The sequence below is a fragment of the Cervus canadensis genome, chromosome 2 (genome assembly GCF_019320065.1).
Source record: "Cervus canadensis isolate Bull #8, Minnesota chromosome 2, ASM1932006v1, whole genome shotgun sequence".
Taxonomy (NCBI): Eukaryota; Metazoa; Chordata; class Mammalia; order Artiodactyla; family Cervidae; genus Cervus; species Cervus canadensis.
This window is the reverse complement of record NC_057387.1, coordinates 64,040,858-64,067,507: the sequence shown is the minus strand read 5'-3', so window position 1 is coordinate 64,067,507 and position 26,650 is coordinate 64,040,858. Positions and strand designations below refer to the sequence as shown.

The window sequence follows — 26,650 nt, the reverse complement described above, 5'->3', positions numbered from 1 at the left end:
ATAGTATGGTATTGGCATAAAAAAAGACACTTATATCAATGAAACAGACTAGAGAGCCCAGAAATAAACCCATGTGTTTATGGTCAATTTATTTACAACAAAGGAGCTAATGAATATATAATGTGTAAAGGACAGTCTCCTCAGTATACAGTGTTGGGAAAACTAGACAACCACATGCAAAAGAAAGAAATTGGACATTCACCATGCACAAAAATCAATTTTAAATGGATTAAAGACTTGAACATAAAACCTGAAACCATAAAATTCCTAGAAGAAAACATGGGTAGTAAGCTACTTGTCATAAGTCTGGATGATAATATTTTTTACTCCAACACCAAAAACAAAAATAAACAAGTGGAACCCCATCAAACTAAAAAACTTCTGCACAGCAGAGGAAACTGAACAAAATGAGAAGGCAGACTTCCCTGGTGGTACAGTAGATAGACATCCACTTGCTAATGCAAGTGACCTGGGTTCCATCCCTGGTCCAGGAAGGTTCCATGTGCCTCAGAGCAACTAAGCCTGTGTGCCACAACTACTTAGCCCACGTGCTGCAATTACTGAAGCCCAAGCCCATAGAGGTTGTGCTCTGCAACGAGAGAAGCCATCACAATGAAAAGCCCGCACACCATAACTAGACTGTAGCCCCTGTTCTCTGCAAATAGAGAAAGCCTGAGTGAGGCAACGAAGACCAAGCACAACCCAAAAAATAAATAAATAAATAAATAATTTTCTTAATGAAAAGACAACTTACTGAATGGGAGAAAATATTGCAAATCATATATCTGATAAGGGATTAATATCCAGAATATATATTTTAAAAAAACACATACCACTCAATAGCAAAATCAAACAAACAATCCAGCTTAAAAATGGGCAGGGGTCATTATGCTGTATATTTTAAACTTATAGAGTGCTATATGCTAGTTATATCTCAATAAAACTGGAAGAAAAAATTGGTCAGATGATCTGACAGACATTTCTCTGAAGAAGACATACATATATCCAACAGATATTGATACATGAAAAGGAGCTCAAAGTCACTGATCATGAGTGATGTTCAGTTCAAGTTCAATTCGGTTCAGTCACTCAGTCATGTCCGACTCTTTGTGACCCCATGAACTGCAGCACGCCAGGCCTCCCTGTCCATCATCAACTCCCGGAGTTCACCCAAACTCATGTCCATTGAGTCTCTGATGCCATCCAACCATCTCATCCTCTGTCGTCCCCTTCTCCTCCTGCCCTCAATCTTTCCCAGCATCAGGGTCTTTTCAAATGAGTCAGTTCTTCACATCAGATGGCCAAAATATTGGCATTTCAGCTTCAACATCAGTCCTTCCAATGAACACCCAGGACTGATCTCCTTTAGGATGGACTGGTTGGATCTCCTTGCATTCCAAGGGACTTTCAAGAGTCTTCTCCAACACCACAGTTCAAAAGCATCAATTTGTCAGCGCTCAGCTTTCTATATAGTCCAACTCTCACATCCATATATGACTACTGGAAAAACCATAGCCTTGACTAGACAGATCTTTGTTGACAAAGTAATGTCTCTGCTTTTTAATATGCTGTCTAAGTTGGTCATAACTTTCCTTCCAAGGAGTAAGTGTCTTTTAATTTCATGGCTGCAATCACCATCTGCAGTGATTTTGGAGCCCAGAAAAATAAAGTCAGCCACTGTTTCCACTGTTTCCCCATCTATTTGCCATGAAGTGATGGGACCGGATGCCATGATCTTAGTTTTCTGAATGTTGAGCTTTAAGCCAACTTTTTCACTCTCCTCTTTCACTTTCATCAAGAGGCTTCTTTAGTTCTCTTCACTTTCTGCCATAAGGGTGGTGTCATCTGCATATCTGAGGTTATTGATATTTTCCTGGCAATCTTGATTCCAGCTTGTGCTTCCTTCCAGCCCAGCATTTCTCATGATGTACTCTGCATATAAGTTAAATAAGCAGGGTGACAATATACAGCCTTGACATACTCCTTTTCCTATTTGGAACCAGTCTGTTGTCCATGTCCAGTTCTAACTGTTGCTTCCTGACCTGCATACAGGTTTCTCAAGAGGCAGGTCAGGTGGTCTGGTATTCCCATCTCTTTCAGAATTTTCCACAGTTTATTGTGATCCACGCATCAAAGGCTTTGGCGTAGTCAATAAAGCAGAAATAGATGTATTTCTGGAGCTCTCTTGCCTTTTCAATGATCCAGCAGATGTTAGCAATTTGGTCTCTGGTTCCTCTGCCTTTTCTATGGTACGTAAATTATATATAAATAAAGTTGTCAAAGGGCATTTAAGAAATAGAATGCAATTTCATTAAAATTTAAAAAAAAACTAATGGGATTTCCTGGGCCTCTCTTTGAAGGTCACCTAATGCTGAAAGTGGTTAAGACATGTGCAGGAGAATTCAAATGTTTCTCTTTAGAAAATATCAACCTGTTTACCCAAACAAGAAAATATTAGACTGGTTATTAGTAGGTAGAATAGTGACACTTAAATACATTAAGCACATTTCTTTCATATTCTTGATGTACCAGGCACTGTGGTAAGTGCCACATGCTTTATCCTTCAGTCATTCATTCAAAAATATTTATTGAACTTTTTTTTATGCTCAGCATTGTTCTTGATGCTGAAGACACAGTATGAGTAAGACAAAGTCCCACAATTCTTGGAGCTTACATTCTAGTAAGAGAGAAAGACATAAACATGTAAACACACAAGCCATAATACAGATTACTTTAGGTGGTGATGTATGAGTTTAAAAATAAGCCTGGATAATGGAGAGAGTCACAGAAGATGGCAAAGGAGGGCAGTGGAAATTGAGGGCTTGGGGAAGGTCTCTGGCAGAGGAGGGGGTAGATTCAGGTAACATTTGAAGAATATAAAAGTGTCATCAGGCAAGGATTGGGAGAAGAGTGTCCTGGGTGGGGAAATAGCTAATATAAATCACATCAGGCCATAGGAAATGGAGAGATAGCAGTGTAATTAACAGAAAGCAAAACAAAGTAGAGGCACCACACTCCCTGATTTCAACTACATTGCAAAGCCATAGTAGTCAAACAGTGTGGTATTGGCATCATCTTGTACAGAACTCTCTGTTAATTACATATTAAAGGTTACCCCAGAAGCTTTGTGGATGTGGGAACATGGAAGAGGGAAAGAGTGAGGGAAGTAAAAAACTAAGAGTGTGCAGCAGGAGCTAAAGAGAGATGATGGTAGCTTCAATGAAGGTGACAGCAGAGATGGTGGGAAGTGCTAGTATCTGGGACATCTTAGGAGGATAGATCCAATAGGGTTGGATGTTCTGTAAAGCATGGAGAAGGAGGTGTTGAGAATGATCCTTGGATTTTACCTTGAACAATTGGGTGCAACGTACTCCATTAATTGAAAGGGCAAACTTCTTTCAGATTGACGCTACTATATCCTGATCATGGATGAAGAAACTGGGGCTCAGAGAAGCTAAGCCACTTTGCCCCAGGTTATCCACCAAAGGAGTGGGAGAAGTAGGTTCAAAGCCAGTGACTCCAAAGACCATATTTTATTTTTGTTTATTTATTTATTTTGGGGGGCTGTGCTGGGTCTTCACAGCCGTGCCAGGATTTCTCTAGCTGCAGCAAGCAGGGGCTGCTCTCCAGTTGCCGTGCGTGGGCTTCTCATTGCGGTGGCTTCTCTTGTTGCAGAGCACAGGCTCTAGGGTGCACAGGCTTCAGTAGTTGTGGTGCACAGGCTTAGTTGCCCTGCAACATGTGGGATCTTCCCAGACCAGGAATCAGACCCATGTTCCCTACATTGGCAGGCGTTCCCTACATCTTAACCACTGGACCACCAGGGAAGTCCCAAAGGCCATTTTTTAAACACTGTTTAGTACTCACTCCTGCCCAAAGTGTTCCTTCACCCTCAGCCAGACAGTAGAGAGAAATCATGGAAAGTGGCATTGGGTGGTGAGAGGAGGGCTTCTTGGCTAATGGGTGGGCTAGTTATTGAACAAGAGGGAGAGGAGCAACTTGAAGGAGCAACATTTTTCCAGTGAATCATATGAAATAACCAGAGTGCCTTATACCCAGTATCAGGCTAAACAGAGATTGACAGGTAATAACAGCCCAGTAATTACAGGAAAACATCAGCTTGAAAAGTGCAGAGATTCTTGAAATACCTGAAGCCATTTAATATATCTTATGTTTGCTCCAGACCAAGAGTCGGCTCCCAGAGCAAGACTGGTCTCATTACCAAACTAATGGACATCATGTTCTGAGGTGACTTTCTTTCTTCCAAATAAATCAGAATTTTAAAAACTGAAGCCCGAGATAGCCATGCTGCAAATGTTTGCAAGGACATCACTGAGTGTTTCAGGTGTCAAGTTGAATTTGACTTGGCCCAGTCTGGTCTTTTAAGAAAGGCTCAGGAGGCATCAGCTGGGCCACAGGGAGAATTCCTTCTGCTCTTGCTCTTTGAGCTGTGACAGAAATCAAACCTTGATACCCTGAGCATACTTTCTCAAGCAGGAATTGCCCCTGTCGCTATGGCCCAAAGGAGTAAGTTGTGATGAAAGTTGTCATTCTCCCCTATTCCCTGATTGTAGGGTTGCTTTTTTTTTTCCCCCAGGAGTAGGAGATGGAGAGAGAGAAGTTCATTTACACTTTCATGAGCCCCCAGTAAGTGGCAGCCACTGTCCTAGGAAGTGAAAGCGAAAGTGAAAGTCGCTCAGTCATGTCCAACTCTGTGGCCCCATGGACTATACAGTCCATGGAATTCTCCAGGCCAGAATACTGGAGTGGGTAGCCGGTCCCTTCTCCAGGGGATCTCCCCAACCCAGGGAAGTGGGCTGATGCCAAATTTTTATATTATCAAAAAGGAGAAGTGATAGCAAAAATAAAATGGTAAACATTGTGTGTGCCCACATCTGTGTGTGTGTGCATGTGTGTGTGGTATGTGCACGCTCCCTCGGCTGCCCCCTGCACACTCCTGTGAACCACGCTCCTAGGGCCTGAGCATCAGTGGCCTGGACAAAGGGAAACTCCTCCGTGCCTTGCAGACTTTCCTCAGCATTTTTCACCATACAACAGCTCTAATGACCTTGGCATGGAGCTCTTACTGGGGATTAATAACTGGCTGAGTTTAATGGCCCTTACTGTGTCCTGGGCCATTTTCCCAGTCAGCCATTAATTCCAAGCAGTGCCCTGGGCTCTGGCCATTATGACTGCCTGGGTCAAGTGGCTGCCTTGAAGCAAATGGCCCAGCCTCCTTCTCTGCAGACAGAGCTTCCACTGTGCTCTCCCTTGTTCTCTCCATGGCATTGGTACATAGAGCTGCAGGCAAATTGTTGGTTAGGGCATCACATGACGTCTTCTTTTTATGTGTGTAGGTTTTCTCAGAGGACAGAGAGGCGTAGAAGTTGAGTTTCATTCACTCACTTATCAACTCATCTGTCTATTCAGTAGCAATTGAGTGTTTTTTATGGGCCAGGAAGCAAGAGAGATTATCAAGGTTGGAGTGGCCTAATATGGGTGCTCATGTTTCCTACCAGGGTCAGATCACCTCACCAAATGGGGCTTTAAGGAAAATGTCCCCAAGAGTCAGGGAGACTGAATACTGTGAGAAGAAAGAAAAGGACAGGGATGCAGTGAGTTCACAGGGACCCATTACCCCTCTTGCGTCCTTGGCGCAGGTTTACTTCCCAGGCATGCCAGCACAGCCCCAAGTTCACTTTCCCAAACTCCTCTGCGTGATTCATCAACTCAACATCTGAGTACTTAAGTGAAGATGGTGTCAATACTCCGTCAGGAATCTTAACTCACCAAGGCATAAACATATCCACCCATTTCATTAAGACATTCAGGATGGTCATGGTCCTGCGATGTGGAGGAGCAAGGCTGTCTCGGAGGAGTAACATTCCAAGAACCTGGGTCCCAAAATCTGTATAGTCATTCCACCTCCCAAGATATCCTTAGTCCCTCTGAATGCAGGAAAGAGACTTCATTTCCTTCTTTGGAAAGGATTCAGCCTTTGGTACACACTCTTCTCAACTGCAGGAAGTGTAACATTATGTTTAGAACAGTTACTGTCATTTTACTGGCTCCACTTACTGAAAGGCACTTAAGGCATAATTCAGGCATCGATCTTTTCTGCATTGTTTGGTGCATCTGAGCAACACAAAGAGAGGGTGCTGGTGTCCAAGGTAATCAATATACCTCAGAGCTCAGGCAGGTGGGTGTGAGGGAGGGCTTTCTGGGACAGGGTGGACCCCAGTGTGTTCTGATGGTGCCCAGGAATCACAGAGGGTCTGTATGGCATAGTCAGGAACGTTGACCTTCCCTAAAAGGGTCTTCATCTGGCCTCACATGGGCATAGGAGAAAGAGAGAGAGAGAGAGAGAGAAGTCCTTGGAATCTTCAGAGGTGTTACCAGTTTCACCGACCAAGCAGCCTGTGCTCTGAGAATCACAGTAGAGTAATTCATTACGGGGAAAGAGATGCTGGGACCTTTCTTTAGAATTTTTCACCAGTAAAAATGAGCACAATATCTAGAAATTATAGATCAGACTGGAAAATTCAGGGTTAATAGTTCTAAGTGAGTCTGATAAGAAAAAGCAGGTTCCAATGGCCTTAGGGTCCAGTGGAATGAAATCTTACAAAGTGACCTTATCAAGCAAATGGACTGAGTTACACTGTACCTCAGGGGTATTCTAAGTGCTCAATGAATGTCTTTTAAATGAATGAATGAATGAATGTCATCTGGCTATTAGCATCTTAGCTGGCCCTCTCTTTGTTTTATGACTGAGAAAGCTAAGTACCTGATTTGTGATAAAGTCTGCTTTAGACCCTGGGTCTCCTGACCCTAATCACCATTTGGTAATGTGCTATTTGCAGATGCCCCAGTCAACTTTGTAGAACTGTTTTAAGTGGGTTTCTACATGAGTAGAAGTTTCCCAGGATATAAGACTTTTAATGCTAAAACCCAAATAACCCCTAACAAACCGGGTTGTTTTTCCACTCCTCAATATTCTCATTAGTAAAATAGGGGTGATGATGTATCTTTCTTATAGGGTTATTTGAAGAATTAATGCAATTATATAAAAAGCTCATAACAGTGCCTGGCACATAGAGGACATCCAGAAATATTAACTGGATGTTAATTTTAATTTTATTTTATTTTATTTTAAATTTATTTATTTAATTATTTTTTCAGTGGGTTTTGTCATACATTGACACGAACCAGCAATAGATTTACACCTATTCCCCATCCCGATCCCCCCTCCCACCTCCCTCTCCACCCGATTCCTCTGGGTCTTCCCAGTGCACCAGGCCCGAGCACTTGTCTCATGCATCCCACCTGGGCTGGTGACCTGTTTCACCATAGATAATATACATGCTGTTCTTTCACAACATCCCACCCTCATCTTCTCCCACAGAGTTCAAAAGTCTGTTCTGTACTTCTGTGTCTCTTTTTCTGTTTTGCATATAGGGTTATCGTTACCATCTTTCTAAATTCCATATATATGTGTTAGTATGCTGTAATGTTCTTTATCTTTCTGGCTTACTTCACTCTGTATAAGGGGCTCCAGTTTCATCCATCTCATTAGGACTGATTCAAATGAATTCTTTTTTAACGGCTGAGTAATATTCCATGGTGTATATGTACCACAGATTCCTTATCCATTCGTCTGCTGATGGGCATCTAGGTTGCTTCCATGTCCTGGCTATTATAAACAGTGCTGCGATGAACATTGGGGTGCACGTGTCTCTTTCAGATCTGGTTTTCTCAGTGTGTATGCCCAGAAGTGGGATTGCTAGGTCATATGGCAGTTCTATTTCCAGTTTTTTTAAGAAATCTCCACACTGTTTTCCATAGTGGCTGTACTAGTTTGCATTCCCACCAACAGTGTAAGAGGGTTCCCTTTTCTCCACACCCTCTCCAGCATTTATTGCTTGTAGACTTTTGGATAGCAGCCATCCTGACTGGCGTGTAATGGTACTAATTTTAATTTTAATTAATTTTAATTTTATTACTAAATAAATATTAATAAAATTAACATTAATTTTAATTTTATTAAGAAATAAATATCAATAAAATTAATATTAATTTTAACTAATATTAATAAAATTAATATTAATTTTAATTAATATTAGCTCACTCTTTCCTTTATGTCCCCCACTCTGCTCTGCTCCAAACAGCCCCCTTTACTAACATTGAGGCATAGCCCTGCAATATGTCATACTTTATTGCACATCTTTACTGACCCACTGCCTGCTACTGAAGTATAAACTTTGAAGGGTTCTGTTTTTCCATTCCATTTGCATTCTTACTGCCCAGCACAGTACATGTCACCCAAGAGTAGCAAAACTGAGAATCACTCAGTCGTGTCTGACTCTTTGTGACTCTGCGGACTGTGGCCTGCCAGCCTCCTCTGTCCATGGGGATTCTCCAGACAAGAATACTGGCGTTGTTGCCATTCCCTTCTCCAGGGGATCTTCCCAACCCAGGGATTGCACCTGGGTCTCTTGCATTGCAGGCAGATTCTTTCCTGTCTGAGCCACCAGGGAAGCCTCACCTAAGAGTAACTTGATGTCAAACGAATGATGAGAATTCGCAGTGGTAGAATTGCCATTTCATAAGCCCGTGTGTCAATTATTGACTCCGGGTGATCAGTACATACTCACTTGGTACGGACCTACAATGCTCTCCACTCCGCCTGATAACCCGTGAATCAGCCATCACTTAATGAATGACACTGTGCCAGGTCCTTCGGTAAGGACTGGGTTGAACTGCATGCAATTTCTATTAATAATTTTGCAGGTCAAATATTAGCAATTTCATATGACTCAAGCTGATACTATGTGTTCTAGCAAAAAGGAATGGTGCATAAATTATCCCCAGTTAAAGATGAGAAAACTGAGACTTGTGGAGGTTAGTGAATGGCCAAGATACCCAAGCTAACAGGTGGTAGGGCCAAGTCTGGACCATCCTGTGTGGGTGCCCTTTGCCACTCTGCAGTGAGGGAAGGTGGCCACCCTTGGGTGTTCTTTGTCCAATTCTAAAGACAGAGCCATGGCTCAGGAAACTCCCAGAGTAAACATACAACTGAATACATGCAGCACAAAATTGGAACAACTTCCTGGGACTGTGCAGGGACCATGTGTCCAGTTCAAAGTTAACAGGGAGGGAGGACAGAGTCTCTGGGGAAAATATAATAGAGCAACTGTCCTTCAGAACATTCTTGACTGTCAGTTTCTTGTGCACTTGTTGGCCTTGGCCTCAGGCCCTAATTACATTATCTTCAAACAGCAACTGAGACATTTCTCATTAAACACGATCAGGGAAATGTATAACGTATAGGAGTATTGCTCTTCAGAAAACACATCAGGGCTCAGGGTGTCGAAGCGAGCCCCATCCTTGGCGTTGGCCTGGTGGTGACTGCAGACCCAGGGCTCCCACAGGGCATGTGTGTGCTCGATGAGCTTAAGGCTTTCTTTGCATTTCTGAAGGCGGACCAACTCAGTTTCTCTCTCTCCCTTTAAAATGGGAGAAACAATCCTAATTGTCATTTCAAAATCATGGCATCTGAGGGGTTACAATTTCCATGTCTTTTCTCCTGTGACTTTTAGACGATGCCTGTGTAGGATAAATATATTTGTGCAGCATCCAAGAACAGTGATATACGCTTACCTTCCAATCAGGTGAGTCAAGAGCATCAAAACTAGTGTCACAGCACACTGTAGTATAGTCTTTTCTTCAACTTAGGGGTAACTTTGAATTCAGAAAGACCTGAATTTGAGAGCATGACTTCATTACTTGCTAGTTATGTATCTGAGCATTTTTTTAAAAAAATGTCTCTGAGCCTTGGGGTATCATTATCTGTAAAATGGCAGTCACAGCAAGCTTGTTACATTGATATGACAATCTGATCTGTTAATATCAGTGAAGCCCAGACCCCCATGTTCGACAGGTCACTGCTGGCTCTTTTCCTGTTGTCCAGGGCTCCCTGACACCAGCCTGATGAGGTAATAGCATCAGGGGTATGTTTTGGCATAGGAGGGAGGAGCAAAAAGAGAGGCAGCCCTCAGAGGCAGGGAAGTGACCTGCTGGTGCCAAGAGGGCATCGCCCACTGATGGAGCCTTTCTCCCTCACCTTCCAGCCCCTGAAAATGCACTGCAGGGACTGCGCCCTGGTGACGAGCTCGGGGCAGCTGCTGCGCAGCCGGCAAGGCGCCCAGATTGACCAGACAGAGTGTGTCATCCGCATGAACGACGCCCCCACGCGTGGCTACGGGCGCGACGTGGGCAACCGCACCAGCCTGCGGGTCATCGCGCATTCCAGCATCCAGCGGATCCTGCGCAACCGCCACGACCTGCTCAACGTCAGCCAGGGCACCGTGTTCATCTTCTGGGGCCCCAGCAGCTACATGCGTCGCGACGGCAAGGGCCAGGTCTACAACAACCTGCAGCTGCTGAGCCGGGTGCTGCCGCGGCTGAAGGCCTTCATGATCACGCGCCACAAGATGCTGCGGTTCGACGAGCTCTTCAAGCGCGAGACCGGCAAAGACAGGTCCGGAGGCGGGGGCGGGGGCGGCCCGGGCGCGGGCTGGGGCGGGGGTCGGCCTCCCCGGCTGGCCGGTTCACCGAGAGCGAAGTTTGCTTTTGTTTTTGTTTTAAGGCTTACGTCAGATAAGCTTCTTTTTCTTTAAATTTTTAATCATTTTTTTTAACAAATTGAAGTATAGTTCATTTACAATGTTGTAGTTTCGGGTGTATAGCAAAGTGATTCAGTCATATGTGTGCTCGGTCCTGTCTGACTCTCCGCGACCCCACGGACTGTAGCCCACAAGGTTCCACTGTCCATGGAATTTTCCAGGCAAGAATACTGGAGTGGGGAGCCCTTTCCTACTCCAGGGGATCTTCCTGACCCAGGGATTGAACCCACGCTCTCAAGTCTCCTGCCTTGGTAGGCAGATTCTTTACCACAGAGCCACCTGGGAAGGCCAATTCAGTTTTGTGTGAGTGTGTGTGTATATATATATATATATATATATAGAGAGAGAGAGAGAGAGAGAACAACTATATATAATTTTATATGTATTATATGTATACTTATGTGTAATATATACTTTCTCAGATTCTTTTCTGCTATAGGTTATTACAAGATATTTAATATAGTCCCCTGTGCCGTAGTGTAAGTCCTTGTTGTTTATGTATTTTATGTACAGGAGTGGTTAATTCCAAACTCCTAATTTATCTCTTTCCCTCACTACCCCTTTTGGTAACGGTAAGTTTTTCTTCTAAATCTGTGAGTCTGTCTCTGTTTTATAAATACATTTATTCATACAGCTTTTTTGTAAGATTCCACATGTAAGTGATCATATGATCACTTACATGATCACATATGATCACAAATATCATATGCTATTTGTCTTTCTCTGACTTACTTTACTTAATATGATAAGCTCTAGGTCCACCCATGTTGCTGCCAATGGAATTATTTATTCTTTCTAAAAGCTCTTGCTTAGGGCTTTTTGTTACCGCCCCGCTGCTCATGCTGTGTACAGAGTTCATCTGTAGGGTCCTCCTGGAGATTGGACTGTTCAATTTGAATTTATAGGCAAAGTGAAGAGAGCATTTACATGGATAATTCAGGGCCATATCCCTACTTTGGAGGAAGAGGTGACACTGCTGCTGGCTTACATGGGTAGTAAGTGTAAGATATTAGGTTTCTTGCATTTTATTTCCTCATGTGAACACTAACCTAAAATAAGTACATAGGGTTGTTTTTCTCTTCAAAGGCAGATATTTATTCACTCAACAGATATTTATTAGTGCCTGCTATTTCACTGCACCTGGTATCGGAAATACGTATAGTCAAAAATAAGGCAGATCTAGAACCTGCCCTCCAGGAATATAGTCTTCTAGGCTGGGCAGATAGTCACCAAGTAGTGGCCAGTGTGCTAGGTCATGTGAGGGGAAGAAAATGGTCCTCTGACCTGTGGGACAGGGAGACAGGCTGTAATCTAGGGCAAGGCTTACCAAACTGTTAGTTACAGATCCGTGATGGGACACAAAATGCATGCAGTGAGTCACTGTAAGATTTTTTTAATGTAATAGAAAGAATGGAATAGATGTAATAAAAGACAATTTCAGCATTCATTCCCCACAGTAAGTAAGGCAAAGTATTATTTCATGAAATAAAATTTGTTTCAGTTTTATACATAAAAATATACATATACAGAGATGTCTTTTTGATGTGATAAAATCGTCCTAGAATTAGATAGGGATGATGATGGCATAACTGTGAATATACTAAAAAGCACTAAATTACGTGCTTTAGAAAACTAGGAAATGAAAACCATGTATAATACATGTGAGCATATACGCTCAATCACGATATAAAATGTATTTCTTACTGTAAGTCCAGATCTTTTGAAAAGCACTGGTCTAGAAGATGAGGGTCTGGTGGAAAGACTTTCTCCCAAAGATGTATTTAAGCAGAGGCCGAGGTCAGTAAGTATTTATCCAGGTAAAGAAGAACCGGAGAAGCGGAGAGAAAAGCGCCCTTATGGGTATGAGAAGGTGAGAAGTGAGAAGACTTGCAGGGGGTTGGAGAAGAGTCCCTGTGACTGTGGGCAGGACAACTGGTGCTGGGGTGGCGGGGTGGGCAGCTGGAGAGGAGGCAGAGATAAAGGGTGAGGAACTGGCCAAATCTAAGTGAAGAAAAGGACAGTTACAGGTATCGAAAGGAACAGTGCAGTGTAGTCCAAATACACAGCTCTGGGTTGAAATTTTGACTCTGTCCCTCACTAGTTGTATAGTCTAGGCAAAATAGCTACCCTTTTAGTAACTTCACACGTGAAAAGCGCACAGTGACTAAGCTTCATAGGACTGGTCTAATGGTTAAATTTTACTCATTTCCTCAATTCTAAAAACATGTACTTTTATAATTAATACACATTTAATGATATAACTTACCCCTTTCCTAACAAAAACTGTTCCTGAGCCAATTTCTGATAAATAAAGAATTTGTTGTTGTTCAGTTGCTTTGTCATGTTCAACTGTTTGTGACCCCGTGGACTGCAGCACACCAGGCTTCCCTGTCCTCCACTGTCTCCCAGAGTTTGCTCAAGTTCATGTAAATTGAGTCAGTGATGCTATCCAACCATCTCATTCTCTGCCACCCTCTTCTCCTTTTGCCTTCAATCTTGCCCAGCATCAGAGTCTTTTCCAAAGAGTCAGCTTTTCACATCAGGTGGCCAAAGTATTGGAGCTTCAGCTTTACCATCAGTCTAATGAATGTTGCTGTTCAGTCACTCAGTCATGTCCGACTAATTGTGACCCCATGGACTGCAGCACGCTAGGCCTCCATGTCCTTCCAATGAATATTTAGGGTTAATTTCCTTTAGGATAGACTACTTCGATCTCCTTACAGTCCACGGGATTCTCAAGAGTCTTCTCTAGCACCACAATTCTTTAGAGCTCAGCCTTTTTTTATGGTCCAGCTCTCAAATCCATACATGACTACTGGCAAAACCATAGCTTTGACTATATGGACCTTTGTTGGCAAAGTGATGTCTTTGCTTTTTAACACATTGTCTAGGTTTGTCATAGCTTTCCTTCCAAGAAGCAAGCGTCTCCTAATTTCATGGCTGCACTCACCACCCTCAGTGATTTTGGAGCCCAACAAATAAAGAACAGGAAGTACTAAATCCTTTGGGCTAGCTTAAGCAACTCATTATGGAGAACAGTCTTAAAGAAAGAATAGAGCTCACTATCCCCAAATTCTTTGTTGGGAAGAGCTTTCTTTTTAAATCCTGGAAATCTTTGTGATCATTGGAGGGCTGGTCAGGCAAGAGTATGATTTCTGATGGAGTGAGGAGAGGGGGACCCAGCTCCTGGCACTGTGGCCTCCTTCCCTGGAAGTCCTAATTCCATGGTTAGCCCAGTCAGTAGATCACACAGGGAGATCCTGTCATCATCACACACTGTCATGAAATCCAGTCATTCATTATCTTTTAAAAGCCACAAATAAGACAGACTGTTGCTCATTTGTATGAGTTCTTTAACCAAAAGAGCATTTTATAAGAGAAGGAGAATGAGCGAAGTTATTTACAGTTTCAGTTTTTGTGTTTGGAAAATTCAAAATAAGTAAAAACACTCTCTTCAATAGAAAACACTTCTCTTTTGAGTTTAATGGTTGTTTGCCAGATTTAAGTATTCCTGAAACACTGCTGCAGTGTTAGCTATATCAAATAATTACACATTGCTCTGGATCTTCTTGGGGTTTCCCAGGTGGTGCTAGAGGTAAAGAACTTTCCTGCCAATGCTGGAGACACACAAGAGACACGCAATACATGTGGGTTCGATCCCTGGGTCGGAGGATTCCCTGCAGGAGGGCATGGCAACCCACTCCAGAATTCTTGCCTGGAGAATCCCGTGGACAGAAAAGCCTGGTGGGCTATAGACCCTATGTCTGCAAATAGTCAGACATGACTGAAGCAACTTAGCCTGCACGCTCGCTGGATCTTCTTAAGGGATTAAGTTGATAACTTTGAGATTAGTCATTCCATCCTGATTCTCCTCAGACCTTTAGGAAACAATCTCACAGTAAGACATAACCCACTCACTAAATCCATTAAATTCTGGCCAGTGAAAACCTTTTGTGCAGTACTCAAGAAGTGAGGGTTTTCCAGGTGGCTCAGTGGTTAAGAATCCACCTGCCAATGAAGGAGACACAGGTTTGACCCCTGATCTGGGAAGAAGAGCAGCTAAGCCCGTGTGCCACAGTTACTGAGCCTGGGCTATAGAGCCTGGAAACTGAAACTACTGACCTCACACACAGGTCACAACAACTGAGCCAGTGCTCTGCAACAAAAGAAGTCACAGCGATGAGAAGCCCAAACACCACAGCTGGAGAGTAGCTCCTGCTCTCTCCAACTAGAGAAAAGCCTGTGCAGCAACACCCAGCAGAGCCAAAAATAAAGAAAGAAATAAATAAATCATTTTTTAAAGTATGCTTAAAAAAAAGAAGCTGATCTTGTATTGCCTCAGTATTCTTATGTGTCCATATTCTTAATCTGTAGTCTACTCCGAGCTGAAAGAACAAAGTCAGAAACAGCCCTTCAGAGCAAAACTATTTCTATAAACTACAAACATTCAGTCTCTAACAGTATTGCCTGTGTTATGCTTTTCTTGAAACCTACCACAATAGCATGGATTAAAGATACACTTAGTATGAAATATTTGATTTTGCACATCTCATGATCCAGACATTCATTTCAGGCTAGCATTTTGAAGAAATGGGATAATTCAGTAGATTCTGATTTATGGAAGTTTCACCCTACTTAAAAGTGAAGAAAAAAGTGGCTCAGAAACAATCTGCAATTAAGAAGCATGACAAATGACATAGATGGCCAAGTGGTATTCTTTGATATTAGAAAGTAACTGTACTTGAAAATAACTTTATAATTGAATAAGGGTACATTAGGAAAATATGATTCAAAACCAATATTATAGTAATTAGATAAAAGAAGCATAAATGAAATAACTGCAGGAAGAATATTTCCACAGAGATTATAAATGAGATTCTGGTGGAGCAGAAAGGCCTTTAATTGTAATTTAGTGTGCACTATAGAATTATCAGCTCAGTGTGTTACTTCATCATATAAAAGAATATCTGATCATTTTCCCTAATAAGCACATGACAGCTCTTCATATTCCTTCATTACAGCTGATTAAGTGTAAAAACAGTAGATATTCCTTTGCTGGAAAAAGAGTTTGAATCTTTTTAGACAGACAGCACAAAGCAGGTGCATTTCTATAGCATGTGATCTTTTGCAAAAGGCTGTTATTTTGCAGGTCTGGGGAATTTTAAGTGGCACTTTAAAGAAACCTTCATCTTGGTTTCCTTAGTCCTCCATTTTGTATTCTCCCCATTTTTACTCATTAAACCTTTTACTGTAGAGTCCCATCCTCCTGTGATTTCTACTACATCACACAAAAGAAAGCCAAAACTGTGGGGAAGTTTCTGCCACTGGGAAAAGCCTTCTCAGTGTTTCCTACTACTTGAAATCATAGGGACCCGGTGTGATTCCTGGATCAGGAATCTGTGGATATCAATAAGCTGTCTTTCTCTTCCTGGGCCCCACATTCTCCTACTTGTTCACTAACCTAGTTTAAGTCTAGAACAACTGGCCATCTCAAGGTCACAGCCTTGGTAAAGATAGGCATGGCATGGCCTTCCCTTCCCCTTCCACATTCAGCTGTACTACCCCTTAGTCCGAAAGGTCTTAGGAATACACAGCCCTGATGAGAAAGAAGTGGGATCATTAATACCTGTGTAGACTGGAGGTCCCAGAATTTTCTGATTACTTCCCTAACTACTGATGATGGATTCTACATGGGCCAGTAGCCATGTTAGAAGGATATCAGTTTCTTTGTGTGTGTTAAAAAGCACTGAGAGTAATGGCTGAATTATTTACTTCATTTGCTCCAACCTAGCAATCAAGAGAGGAGGAAGGGACCTTGATGTATCAACATACCAGACTATATACTTCTTATGATGTTGTCTCTCTTAGTCCTTGAAATTACAAATTGCTCAGGAAGATAGAGCTTCCCATGCCTGCTTTCTGGATAAGAAAGAATAAGAGTAACCTGCCTCAGGTCATTCAGCTGGTGAATGATAGAAACTAGTAAGATGCAAATCTGTGTTATTTCCATCTTGAGAATCTTTTAAATGTACTTCCTGGGTTATTACTGGATCAGGATACAATAGAATGGAAAATAAAAATGAGTAAAGGGATTAAGAACTAGAAAGTTGAAGCCATGAGCTCAGGAATGACTAAATTACCCATTCCTGTCAGGTATGTGATAAAACAAAAGACTTTTTAAAACACCTTTTTTGGTTGTTATTCCTTATGTGAAATGGAAATTGTGCAAACTGCTTAACAAAAACTCTTCCTCCTTAAAGAGGGATACTGTGCAGTGCCAGGAGAAAAGCTTTTCTGCAATTCTGTTATTCACATCTCATATGGTGCTGTGGCTGGGCAAAGTCAGGCAGTCTGACCTTGGGGATAAGGTTTTGAAACTGGCTAATGAGGCCTACCATAAGCACCGGGGGGGGGGGGGGGGGGTGGGGGGGGGGGAAATAAAAACAGCAATCCCCAAAGAATTGAAATTAATATCCACAGCAGCATAACATGGTGGACCAAGTCATCCTCACAGGTCAGCTGAGACCTTGATGGTGTGTCTCCGCAGTTACCCTTGGACTCAGCATGTGGTTAGAGCTCAACACAGATGTTTGAATGGGTAAATGAAAGAATGCTGAAACCCACCAATGCAGTCCTTACATTCTGTCAATTTTTGGTTCTTCTAATAAAAATTTTCATAGGGCTCTGACTCTTTTGATGGAAAAGAAAGCAGATACTCAATTAAACATAAGCGTTCCTGTGTCCTCTTCCTCTGATCATTAGTCCCTTCCTAAATGAATGGACTTCTTTTAAGGAAAGACATTGAGTCAAGATTTGGGTGTCAGTTAGTCTAGTTAAAGGCAAGCTTCTACCCTACAACCATTTGATTGGTAAATAGATCAATTGGTAGATAAAGACAACTGTATTTATTCATTTTAATAAGTTCTTCATTATCCACCCTGCTTGGAGAAAAAAGAATATTTATAGCTAGTGAAGTATTCTAGTTAAAAAAGATTTGACATATGGAGATTGTCATCTTACAAGAAATTGAGTGGTGGGACTTCCCAGGTGGTCCAGTGGTTAAAATCTACCTTCCTATACAGGGGACAAGGGTCCTATCCCCTGGTTGTGAAATGAAGATCCCACAAGGGGATCTTCATGAGGCAACCAAGCCCTCATGCCACAATTAAGACCTAATGCAGCCAAATAAATAGATAAATAAATATTTTTTAAAAAGAAATTGGTAATAACTTTCACATAAACATTGATCATCATCTTTGACTATGTAGAAGTCCCTTAAGAACCCACCATAATGGAACATTGACATCATTTACCATTGTATCATGGAATATGGTGGTATTGGTAACATATTGCTGTCTGGTAAAGTTCTGGCTGTTTATCAAATGGAGAGAGAGGGGGTGTGTGTGTGTGTGTATAGTCATCCTTGTTCCAGATAAGATTTAAGGTGGAAGGGGTATAATGATTACTTTGCCAGTGTGCAGACTAAACTACTGTTCCTTCCAGGAAGATCTCCAACACTTGGCTGAGCACTGGCTGGTTCACCATGACGATAGCCCTGGAGCTCTGTGACAGGATCAACGTTTATGGCATGGTGCCCCCAGACTTCTGCAGGTAGGATTTATTCTGCACACGTAATTCATCAGCAGCATTATGCAGTGTTTATAAATATCTGATTTCAAATATCAACCACAAGACATGTCTTACTGTCTTCTCGAAGCAATTAATTAACATGTCCCAAGTCCTGGTTCTAGAAACAACAAACAGCATTTAATTATGTGATATAAAATATTGAAAGTTTTTTGTTTGTGCTGCTGTAGAATTAATCCATCTTGTGGGCTTCATTTATCCTCTGAATATTTATCAACCAAAAGGAACACAATAATTGGCATAATATTAATGATGAACGGCATTAAGAAATATTAGTTTTATTCTCATTTGAAAGGAATGTGGTAATTTTTAATGAGTTAAAGAGGGCAATTTCTTTGACGCTAATGCCTGTTTTCTAAAATTAAAATATTCCTCTGAGTCTCTTTCCCTTTCCACATCAGCAGCCTCAGTTTGTGCTTCTAAGACCAAAAGCACAGGCATAATTATTTTGATGTATCACTTTGAAGGAAACAAACATGCATCTCTGTTGCTACCTTAAGTTACCTCGTGGCATGGGCCCAGACAGAGTTTGGTATGTACTCAGAGATGCACTGAGAGACATTTGGAGCCTGATTTGTGGAAGCCTGATCACCTGTAATCTGGAGGAATGGTGCCAATAAATTCAGAAAGTTTCCTAGTTCTCAGGCATGCCTGCTGACCTGCACATGGACTCAGTTCTGATCTTCAAATGGTAAAACTTGGGGTAGGAGGGCATTCTCAACTTGTTCATTAAAATTTATGCTCACTTATATCTTCATGTGGGGCTGGTGGCTCAGTGGTAAAGAATATGCAATGCAGGAGACACAGGAGACACAGGTTCTATCCCTGGGTCAGGAAGATCCCCTGGAGGAGAAAAGAGCAACCCACTCCAGTATACTTGCCTGGATAATCCCATGGACAGAGGAACCTGGCAGGCTACAGTTCAGGGTCACAAATCAGACACGACCTAGTGAGCAGGCATGCATGTATACCTTCATGTATTTTAAACCTAACATCTTCTCAAAGGCCATTGATCTTTAGATAAAATCTACAATTGGGAGGTTAGAGGCAAGGCTGATGAAGCATGATGAAGTAGACATCATGCCATTGCCACTTCGCCGCTTCCCTCCCATCCTTCTTAACCCAAAGACAACACAGCAGCAGTGCTAATGTATATCTAACAGTCAGGTCACAGAGAAGGAAAGGCATGGATAGAACAGGCCTGTGAAATCTTCTTGGCCTCATGAATCCCCAGCAAAGACATAATGTAGTAAGGAAGGATGTAGAGTCTGGACCCAGATGGCACAGGTTCAAAGCCCAGCCCCGCCACTTACTAACCTAGTGTAACCTTGAGCAGGTCACTCAGTCTCTGTATCTTGGCTTCCTTGCCATTAGAAGTGGATGTGATGATAGTAATAGATGCTGCCTCATAGGTTTGTTGGGAAGATCTCCTGGAGGAGGGCATGGCAACCCACTCCAGTATTCTTGCCTGAAGAATCCCAGACAAGAATACCGGAATGGGCAGGAATACTGGACAGAGGAGCCTGGTGTGCTACAATCCACAGGATTGCAAAGAGTCAGACATGACTGAAGAGACTTAGCACACAGGCATGCACATAGGGTGATGGGTGAATTAAAGAAGTGAATACACCTAAGTGCTTGGAACAGTGCCTAGTACATGACCAGAGTGAGCGTGGACCCTCACACTGTTCCTCATCACTTCATGCGCTGGCTTTGTTTGCCTCTTTAACAACCTCCATGCAAAAAGGTAGGTTGGATGGTATTAAAAAAAAACAAACTGCCTCCTCAAACCAACAGGCCAACAAAGGCAGTGGCAGCAGCCCCTTTGGGCGTGCCAAGAGCCATCAAAACTGATGGCTAAACGGCAGATATAATTATGTAATATTGCCATTAAGATGCCAGAGAGAAAGAGTATGAATAAATTGAAATGTTAATGACTTAAAGTGTTCAAGGAAATATTCCATTTATTATGGAAAACAAATGAAAGGCAAGTTAACTTGTCATTTCTCTTACTCAGAGTTAGTTCATCACAACTTAGTGCTCGTGGGATGGGAGCCATTTCTAGAATGACACTAGCAAGGAAGTCCAGATACTGCCCATGCACCGGATGGAATTTCCACCTGCTCAGAATTTCTGTCCCTCAGTCACCATCCCAGAGGTTCCATAGGTATTCTCACAATTCTCACAAAAATTCTTCAGAAGGATCCCTACCCCGAGCATCCTCCTGGGGAAAGTGGAGAGGTGTGCTGGGTGCCTTCTGGTGCAGAGGGTTAGGCTGGAGATAGCATTCTCTTCAGTCCCAATGCCTGTTTAAAAAGGAAAATAAGGGAAAGACCAGGAGCAGCACAGACTAATCCCAAGTTCCTTTTCTCTTCACGCCCTGGACACATGGGTTGAACCACCAGGCACCCAGGTCCCAAATGGTGGAGGCTCGTCTGCATGATGGGGATGAGAAAACAATAATAAAACTGAATGGATCATGGTGAGGATTAAATGAGATCATGGATGTAGAATGTTTGACACAGTGCCTAACACAGGGAAGATTATTAATATCGTTCATGTTATTAATACATTATACTGTAAGAGATATAAACTATTAATAATTATTAATATTATCTTAGGGACCTGAGAGTTTCCCAGAAAGGTACCAGGAATTTTGAGGGTGTTCAAAGAATAGGCCACAGCTCTTGCTTTCTAGAGGCTTATAATAAGCCTTATTTGCAAGGAAATCTAACACACCAGAACCACTTGTAGTTAAATGTCTCTTGCAAACAGCATCTGCCACCAAAAAATGAAAACGCAACTTATAAATTAACCCTGCTACTGGCCTGACCATTCCCTGTTTTGTCCTGATTTTGAAAGAAGCTAAGAACTCTAAGCCAGCAGAGTACATGTATCATGAGTTCTAGGACTTACAAAAGTAAAACATCACAGGAAAGGTGAGATAGCAGACCTATGCTGGTTGAGCCCACCAGGATATAAACGCCTAGAGGGCAGAGACTTTTGTGTGTTGGGATCACTGTTGGAGCCGTGGTACACAGGACAGTAGATAGGTACCATTCTGGCCAAAGCAGATGCTTCATACCTACCTCGTGAGTCATGGCCCTGTCCATTGTCTCTCGTGCTGTAGTAAAACAGTGTTTAATGGGTGAACATAAGCCATTTCTGCCTCTCAGAAGCTGTGTGACCTTGAGAAAGTTATTGAACATCACCAAGCCTTCGTTACCTTGGACAAGTTACTTTGACTATCTCCCTCAAGCCTTAGTTTCTATGTCTGCATGATAACGGCAATAGTACTTACCTCCAGGATTTATGTGATAATCCCGTGAGATAATAGATGAGAAAGGCATGGCACAGCCTTGATGTATGCTAAGCATGGATAAATTTACCAAGTGAAAGGATTTGCTCATCTGCACTTGTGGATACCCATGAGCACGTTTTAAGAAGCTGTCCAGTTTGAGTGCTAATTGGCCAGTGGGAAGGACCTGGCTTCTGGAAAGGGAAGGCATTGTGAGCATGTTCAGTTGCATCTGACTCTTTACAACCCCATGGACTATAGCCCACCAGGCTCCTCTGTCCATGGGATTTCCAAGCAAGAATACTGGAATAGGTTGCCATTTCCTTCTCCAGGGGATCTCCAGACCCAGGGATGAAACCCATGTCTCTTGCGTTGCAGGCAGCTTCTTTACCAATGAGCCACTGGGGAAGGCCCTCACACACTTTTAAAGAGAATCTTTAAAATCATCACTTTCTCATTGCCAAGGAAACTGAGGCACAGCAAGACCATAGATTGGACTAATTCTGCAGTCATTTCCATCAGCTTAGTATGGCAATGACCCAAAGGGAATCAATGTCGCTTGCTGTATGCTGGGGCATATAGGGAGGGGGGTGGAGTAGGACAGGGAGTAGAGGACTGAATTATATCCTACAGAGCAGACAGCTGAGGAAATCCCACGAGTGCCTGACTCCTAAGCAGTGTGGGTAGATTATCTCCTATAGGCCTAGAGCTGTCATTTTCTTCCAGTTCTCCTGCAAGTCTGGCCTTCTCACCCCTCCCACCCAGAGGGGCCTGACTTACTTCCAGAGGAAGTAAATCCCAAGGACAGAGAAACCTGGTGGGCTATGTCCATGGAGTCGTAAAGAGTCGAATGCAACTGAACACGCCCATAATGCCTTCCCTTTCCAGCAGCCAGGCCCTCCCCACTGACCAATTACCATTTATTGGCCAGAAAGCTTCTAGTAGCCACTTCTAGTATTCCAGGCGCATGGATTCCTTGGGGAGAATAATAACCCTATGTTCATATTTAAAACCACAAATGGAGGCAGTGAATGTGTGAATGACCATGTTGGCAGATGAAGGACATGTTATTCAAAACCTGGCAATATCTAATGCTGACTAACAGTCACATGACTGGCGTGCAACCGTTTCCTCCTTGGTTTGGTGCCACAGTAGCCTTCTGACTGCTCTCTACGACTCTGGACTTTCTCTTTCCTCTAGATAACCATCAAATCTGACTCTGTCGCTGAAACCCCTCAGTAGGTCCCCACAGGTTTTAGAACAGTGTTCACACTCCCTAGCTTAGCACACAAGCCCTCAGGACCTACCCTCTGCAGCCACTTCAGTCTCATCTCCTGGCTTCTTCAGTGACTCAGTAGGTAAAGAATCTGTCTGCAATGCAGGAGACGTGGGTTCGGTCTCTGGGTCGGGAAGATTCCCTAGAGGAGGAAATGGCACCCCATTCCAGTACTTTCGCCTGAAAACTCCCATGGACAGAGAAGCCTGGTGGGCTACAGCGCATCCACAGGGTCGGGAAGAGTCAGACACGACTGACTGACTAAGCACACACACATCTCTGTTCACAGACTTATTTTAGCCACAATGAGGAACTTAAGAAGGAGCTCACCCTGTGCACGCTGGTCCCTTTGCCCTTATCTTGGAATGTCCATCCCCTCATTCTTAATCTGGCTGATTGGTACTAGTTTTTCACTGTAGTATTAATGGTTGATATTTTTCTACACATACCACGTGTTGGCCCTACGCTTACTGTGAATACAATATGCCATTTTATTGAACCTTGATGATAATCCCAGGAGGTAAACATTATTATTATTGCCATTTTACGTATGAAGCTTGAGGGCATGAAACAGCTGCCCAAGTTGTGGGGCAGGAAAGTGATGGAGCTGCGATTTGAATTCAGGTCTCCAGGACTCAAAAGGCAAAACTCTTAACATCTCCCTCCAGTGCTTGAGAGATCCCCCTCCTCCAAGCTTTCCCTGACTTCCTATCTGGGTCAGACCTCACCTAGGCCCCTCCTGGGGCCTCTGCCACCTCCTCCTCTGCACACCTCCCTGGGTGACACATTCATCTTCTTCATCAGCCTGTGCTCTCCTTAAGGAAAGGGGTCCTCTCTCCAGCCACATTTGGATCTCCAGTTCTTGCCACTTTTTCTGGCACATAGCGTGTATTCAGTGTTGATTAACTCGGTGAATAAATAAAACCTTCCTTTCCTTGGCAGTGTTTAGGAGACTAATTCTATATTTATTCCAAGATCAAAAGTGCCAGGTGAGTGAAGAGTATAATTAACCAGTGGCAAATTCAGATTTCAAGTGTCCGAAGAAGTCACTGGTAGCCACCTGTATCGTTCTTAGCCAAGGCCAGCACTGGTCCTCAGAGAGAGGTTCAGGCATGAGGCATCAGTCTATCCTGCCTCTACCACTCCCACTGCAGCCTCATCAGTGTTCAGAAAGCTGGAGAAAATTAATGTCATGTCGCACCAGAGACAGCCTCAAAATATATTATTACGTGGACGTGGACCTTTAAATCATGCCATATCCATATAAGAAGGCAAATCCATTCTCTCTAGATGGACTATAAATTGCAATGAAAAAGATCTGTTATCATTGCTTTCCAAACTAAGTTATGGTGAGTATTTTTAATCCCATTTTCCATTGTAAATTATTTGTGATAATAATGGGCCAAGCATTTAAATTCTACCTAGTAATCTTATTTCTGATCATACTTAACACATTACCAAGTTTACAACTCTCTGTTACCCATCATTTCTTGAGTATTAATTAGCAGAGTAATGACTCAGAGTGATCACTGTCATGGAACTAAATTAATATCTCATCCATAATGTGAAGGACATCTCAAAGGTATCATGAATATCAGAGAGTTGATTCTGCTAGAGTTATTAGCTAGTGAACATTAATAAAGCTGCCAGCGTAACAGGGCAAGTTCCTACTTGGCAACAGTCCACCATGTAGATGCTTATGGAGGATGGGTATGGAATATAATGCATCCATGTGGTTCACATTTTATGAAGTGAACTTAAAATCGATTGTTGTATTTTTTTGTAGTTGTTTCACTTTTCCATAATTTCTTCTTTTATCTCTGCTATAATTTGACCAGATCTTACTGGTCACTGGGTGTTCTCATTAGCTTCCTCTGTCCCATGGGTGCAATGCTTCTGAAGTGCCTGAGTGGTTGGTAGTGGATACCGGATGCAAATGACTCACATGTACCCTTTGATCCATGAAGGGTGGACAGCTACAGGCTCTCGGTGTTTCCTGTGCCCCAGAAACACAAGTATTATTCCGCTGGCTTCTACCACTTCAAGTGTGCAGCAGTCTCCTCCCAAAAGAGGCTGTGAGACAAGAAATGGAGGCAACAGAATGAAGGTGTCTCATTGGGTCTCACAGGCCTGAAGCAGCTGTTTAAGAAGGCCTGTTGCTGCTGCTGCTAAGTCACTTCAGTCATGTCCGACTCTGTGCGATCCCATAGATGGCAGCCCACCAGGCTGCCCCATCCCTGGGAATCTCCAGGCAAGAACACTGGAGTGGGTTGCCATTTCCTTCTCCAATGCATGAAAGTGAAAGGTGAAACTGAAGTCACTCAGTCTTAGCGACCCCATGGACTGCAGCCTACCAGGCTCCTCCATCCATGGGATTTTCCAGGCAAGAGTACTGGAGTGGGGTGCCATTGCCTTCTCTGAAGAAGGCCTGTTAGGGGAACACTTTCTTCTGAATGCTCTGTAGTGTCCAGAGCAAGCCAATTTCAGAACCACCAGGACACTTGACAGATGTTGATTCAACCCTATTCCTCAAAGTTTGCCTGACTACCTGCCAGTTCAGTTCAGTTCAGTTCAGTTCAGTCGCTCAGTCGTGTCCAACTTTTTGTGACCCCATGAACCGCAGCACGCCAGGCCTCCCTGTCCATCACCAACTCCCAGAGTTTACTCAAACCCATGTCCATCGAGTAGGTGATGCCATCCAACCATCTCATCCTCTGTCGTCCCCTTCTCCTCCTGCCCTCAATCTTTCCCAGCATCAGGGTCTTTTCAAATGAGTCAGTTCTTTGCATCAGGTGGCCAAAATATTGGCGTTTCAGCTTCAACATCAGTCCTTCCAATGAACACCCAGGACTTATCTCCTTTAGGATGGACTGGTTGGATCTCCTTGCAGTCCAAGGGACTCTCATGTCTTCTCCAACACCACAGTTCAAAAGCATCAATTTTTCAGCACTCAACTTTCTTTATAGTCCAACTCTCACATCCATACATGACTACTGGAAAAACCATAGGCTTGACTAGATGGATCTTTGTTGACAAGGTAACGTCTCTGCTTTTTAATATGCTGTCTGCTGCTGCTGCTAAGTCGCTTCAGTCATGTCCGACTCTGTGCGACCCCATAGACGGCAGCCCACCAGGCTCCCCCGTCCCTGGGATTCTCCATGCAAGAACACTGGAGTGGGTTGCCATTTCCTTCTCCAATGCATGAAATTGAAAAGTGAAAGTGAAGTTGCTCTAGGTTGGTCATAACTTTCCTTCCAAGGAGCAAGCGTCTTTTAATTTCATGGCTGCAATCACCATCTGCAGTGATTTTGGAGCCCAGAAAAATAAAGTCAGCCACTGTTTCCACTGTTTCCCCATATATTTGCCATGAAGTGATGGGACCAGATGCCATGATCTTAGTTTTCTGAATGTTGAGCTTTAAGCCATGTGGTACTATATACCATGCCAAGAATACAAGTATGTTTGAAGAGAGTGTCTGAGAGCTCTAAAGAGAGACAAAAGCACCATTCTTTCATTGGGATATTTAGCCTCATAGATAATCCAAGCCAAATCCAGAGATCAGGGTCAATCTGTTCATACCCAGAAATGGAAGTATCCATGCTTACCTGTTAATGATAAGCTTTTCATAATTGCAAAGCTTAGCTTTAGAAGATTAAAAAATGGCATATCACCAACTCCTGCTACCAGTGATATCAGTGGCTAGAACTGAATTTAGAAAATGAGCATAGTGACTGCAGCCATGAAATT

The 26,650-nt window shown here is 42.9% G+C and overlaps 1 protein-coding gene across 1 annotated transcript in view; it reads left to right on the top strand.

Moving 5' to 3' along the window:
* Positions 1–26,650, top strand: part of ST6GALNAC5 (ST6 N-acetylgalactosaminide alpha-2,6-sialyltransferase 5) — a 198,746-nt gene that overhangs the window by 166,261 nt on the left and 5,835 nt on the right. Inside the window, exons 3-4 of the mRNA XM_043447412.1 lie at positions 10,128–10,537; positions 18,186–18,293. Of these exons, the coding sequence (XP_043303347.1) occupies positions 10,128–10,537; positions 18,186–18,293 (518 nt within the window). The remainder of the gene's footprint in view (positions 1–10,127; positions 10,538–18,185; positions 18,294–26,650) is intronic.